General features: G+C 68.9%; 1 protein-coding gene across 4 annotated transcripts in view; it reads right to left on the bottom strand.

The window, feature by feature from the left end:
- Positions 1 to 963: 963 nt before the first annotated feature.
- The window catches only part of ADGRB1 (adhesion G protein-coupled receptor B1), an 85,415-nt gene continuing 82,380 nt past the window's right edge, over positions 964 to 3,998 (bottom strand). For all 4 annotated transcript variants that reach the window (XM_028500450.2, XM_055091035.1, XM_055091036.1 and 1 more), the window contains 4 exons: positions 3,866 to 3,998; positions 2,683 to 2,718; positions 2,322 to 2,426; positions 964 to 1,753 (listed from right to left, as the gene is read on the bottom strand). The exon at positions 3,866 to 3,998 is cut by the window's right edge. In XM_028500450.2, the coding sequence (XP_028356251.1) occupies positions 1,556 to 1,753; positions 2,322 to 2,426; positions 2,683 to 2,718; positions 3,866 to 3,998 (472 nt within the window). In that variant the 3' untranslated portion in view covers positions 964 to 1,555. The remainder of the gene's footprint in view (positions 1,754 to 2,321; positions 2,427 to 2,682; positions 2,719 to 3,865) is intronic.

Here is a 3,998-nt window from a genome sequence, read left to right as displayed (position 1 = left end):
TGCCACATCTCACCAACTTTGGCTTTTTGAAGTGTTGAGAATCGGACTCAGACACTACGTGCCCTCGTGAAGCGCTGGTTCCCGAGCGCTGGCCGCGTGTGACCGGAGGGCTTAGCACCACATCCCGCTGCTGCTGCTGTGGCCACACTTCCCTCCCTCACGGCTGTCCCCTCATGTAGGGCCACTTGTGGTCGCTCACGGGCACGGTCACTCAGCCCCTCCCAGGCATGCGTGGTCACCAGTGTCTCTCTCCACCCTCGGTCACTCGTGACCGCCCACGGTCACTGCGGTCACTCACACGGGAGGCGGCACCCACCAAGCCCCTCCCCCGTCCCAGCTCCACCTGCTGGTGAGGACTCTGGATGGGGGATGGCTCACAGGGGTATCCACGCCCGGTGAGATTCCCCCAAGCTGAGCCCTGAATGCGGAGAGCGAGGCCGCCACGGGAACCCCATTCCAGGCAGTGCCCACGGCCTTTCAGCTGGGCCTGCCATCGTTTTCACCTTGGATCACATGGTTGGGGGCCCATAATCTCGGGGTGCTGGGGCCTCCAAATGGCCCACCTGCACACCTCCTCTTTGGACAGGCGGCCTCTGCCTGTTGCCTCTCTCGGAGCCCAGGGGCTCCTTCTGGCGGCCGAGGCCCTGGGGCTCCCCGGGGTGGGGTGCACAGCCTGGGGGGAGGGGATCCGCATAGCCGCCCTCCACCCCCCAGCCTGGCAGCTCCCCGGCCAGCTCCCTGCGGCAGCTCTGGCTGCCCCCTGCTGGAAGCACGGAGGAGAGGCGGGACCCCGCACTTGGCACTCTCTGGGCCTGATCGCAGGCGGGGCGCGGTGCCCACTAGGCCTCCCCAGCCCTCCCCAACCCAGGTGGAGGGGCCGAGGTCAGCAAAGACCATCCCCAGCCCGCCAGGGTGCTGGCCTGCGTGCTGCACAGAGCAGGGTCACACAGCGAGGACGTGGGTTTTTAATTCTTTTTATTGAAGAAAAGAAAAGGAGAGAAAAAATAGATTCCCCACCCCTGCTTCTTCCCGGAGTGGGCTTCTGGTCCTGCCCCTGGGGCAGCGTAGGTGGGAGGGCTGTGCTCTCCGCCTGGGTCTGGGGAGGGGCCCCTGGGCCCTGGAAGGGTGCGGGGGGGCTGGCTGCTTCCCGAGGGGTGGGGGGGGGGTCTAAAAAACGGTGCCAGGCTGGCCAGGCCAAGCGGGCTGGTCCTCTGCTGCAGCAGCTCAGGTGGGCATCCCAGGGATGCTGGCCGCACCCGGCCTGGCCATTGTCCACGGCTGCCTGCCCGCCCGCCGGGGCTGGGCCGGAGGAGGGCGGAGTCTGAGGCACCTTCGGGCCTCTGGAGCCCTGTGCCCACCGGGGCCGCCGCCTCCTGTCCCGTCTGGCTCTGGTCCCAGCACTGCGGGCCTCTGCCTGGCCGCCGTCCGAGCGCCCTGAGGCCGGGGCGCGGGCCTTGCCCGCCGCCCTTGAGTGTGTCTGTGCCCGTCCCGCGGCAGGAGCGGGCAGAGCAGCATCCCTCCTCCGTGGCCCGGTGCGTGGCCGCCGCCCGCCCACTCAGACCTCGGTCTGGAGGTCGATGATGTCCTGACCCACCAGCGGGATGGTGGCGCCCGACTTCTCCCACTCCACGCTCCGCAGCTCTAGCGGCGACGGCGGCAGCGGCTCCAGCTCTTTCTTCACCCACGCGGGTGGCCCGTGCGCTTTTCGGAGGCTCTCCCAGGGCCGCTTGTTGGGCGTCTGCTGCTTTTCTGGCTGCTGGCCGGCGGGCAGTGGAGGGGGTGAGGGCCCCGACGTAGAGACACAGAGCAGAACAGATGGGGAGTGGAGAAAAGAGGCGGAGAGTGAGGAAGGGACCAGACAGGCAGGGGCGGGCGGCAAGGAGACCCCGGCACAGGCGGGTGAGCGCGGGCGCAGAGCCTTTCCTGGACCGCGCGAGGGTTGCGACCCCTGCCGTTGGGTGAGTCGGGGTGGCCTGCAGGGAAGGGCAGCTGGAGGCCCCTTCCCACCCAGCACCCCTCGCTTGGCTGCTGCCCGCCGCTGGGGGGCGGCCCTACCCAGGCTCCCCCAGCCCAGCCACAACCCAGCTTCTAGATGGCCCCTGGGACAGACCCATCCACCTGCCCGTCCCTCCAGGGTCTAGCATGGGCTGGGTCAGGCCAGTCCTTGGGAAAGGCTGAGTGAAGGAACAAACGAATGAATGAAGTAGGGCCGGAAGAAGGAGAGAAGAGCTTACCTAAGGGCTGTCCCACAGCCCCGCCCAGGCTCCGCCCCTGAGACCCTGCCCCCCACCCCTCCCCACCCTCAGCCCCGCCCTCCAGACCTTGCTGTCCGGGCCCAGCGCATCCTTGTCCTTCTCGGCGTGCTGCAACTTCCGGTTCAGGTCCTGGAACATGTCCTGGTGCCGCTTCCGGGTGTGCATGATTTTCTGCAGGGGGAGGAGGGGCGCCGGCCCTGAGCCAGGAGAGGGGCTGCGCGGCCCCACCCCGCCCCACCCAGCGTGGGCCCCTGGGGACCGGCCTCCCCAGCGCCTCCCGGCCTGTGGAAAGGCCTGGGCCCAGGAGAGGGGCTGCGCGGCCCCGCCCCGCCCAGCGTGGGCTCCTGGGGACCGGCCTCCCCAGCGCCTCCCGGCCTGTCGAAAGACCTGGGCCCAGGTAAATGGGACAGGGGACACCAGGACCCACCTCAAAGTCCAGTTCCGCATAGCGCGATTTCCGCCGCTGTGGGGAGAAGGGATTTGTGCACGTTCGCAAGCAGTTCCCCCAAATCCCCCAGACCACGAGCTCCTGCCTGAGGATGAGGGAGGCCAGGGACCCCCTCACCCCTGCCCACCCTTGGTCCTGGCCAAGCCCTGGGAGACACACCTCTGACTACACCGAAGCTATGGGTCTCAGTGCCCAAGCCCCCTGTAGGCCACCCCTGCCCGGAGACACCGGGAGCCCAGCCGGGGGCCCTGGAGGAAGAGGGTGGATAGGAAGAAGGGCCACTGGACGTAAGGAAACAGAAGCCCAAGGACCCAGAAGGCAGGGGCAGGCTGTGGGTGAGCGCTCATTCACCTTCTGTGCCACCTCGAGGCCAGTGCCAGGGCTGGGCAAGGGTGTCCAGCTCAGGCGGCCCAGGACACGCTCCCAGGGACAAGGAGACCCGGACCCAGGGCCGTGGCACTGCTGGCCGGCCACAGAACTGGTACCCGGGGCTGCATTCACCAGAGGCCGTGAGCCAGGAGGTGGGAGCCCAGCCTGGGGAGGGTGGGGCTCCCCGAGGGTGCTGGGCCTGGCTGCTCCCCAGCCCTGCCGTCTCTGAGCCCCTGTCCTACCGGCTGAGCAGGGCTCGGGGCTCAACTGCAGGTTTTAGGTTGGTCTAAGGGGCCTTGCCGTCGAGCGCCCAACCACGGAAGGAACTAGCCTCAAGCCGCCTCAAGTCCAGCTCAGTGTCCAGGCCGGAAGCTCTTGAGCCCTTACGGGATGGGTGAGACCGCCGCCGAGGGCGACCTCCTGACAAGCGGCCCTTCGAGCACAGGCGCGAGCTCCGTCACGGTGGCCCAGCAGGCCCTGGGCTGCGAGGAGCACGGCTGGAGGACCGGTAGCTGCTGCCCCCTCCAGGCAGGGCCCTGCCACTTGCCCGGAGGGGAAGGCGAGGGGAAGGCGAGGGGAAGGCGAGGGGAAGGCGAGCCCTCCCCTACACAGGCCTCAGGTTCCCCTCCTGCCAACAGGACTCCTTCCAACAGGGGTGATGCCGGCCCCCGGGCTTCCCGGGCCTGCGCTCCCTGAGGCTGGCTGCCAGCCCCACCTGTGGAGCCACCGCCCAAACCCGCAGGGCCCACAACGCACCTGCCCCTTGTCCACTAGCCCCCCAGGCTGCCCTTACCTCCAGGGAGCTCGCGGACAAGGTGGAGACGTTCTCATTCTTGGTCCCGGTCCCCGTGCTGGGCCCCGGGTGGGCGGCGGGCTCCCCGGGCTCCCCCAGGCTGGGGGGCGCCGACTCCAGGGTGGGGGGTGGG

The sequence above is a fragment of the Physeter macrocephalus genome, chromosome 15 (assembly GCF_002837175.3).
Source record: "Physeter macrocephalus isolate SW-GA chromosome 15, ASM283717v5, whole genome shotgun sequence".
Taxonomy (NCBI): Eukaryota; Metazoa; Chordata; class Mammalia; order Artiodactyla; family Physeteridae; genus Physeter; species Physeter macrocephalus.
The sequence above is the reverse complement of the archived record's forward strand: the minus strand, read 5'-3'. Positions and strand labels throughout refer to the sequence as shown.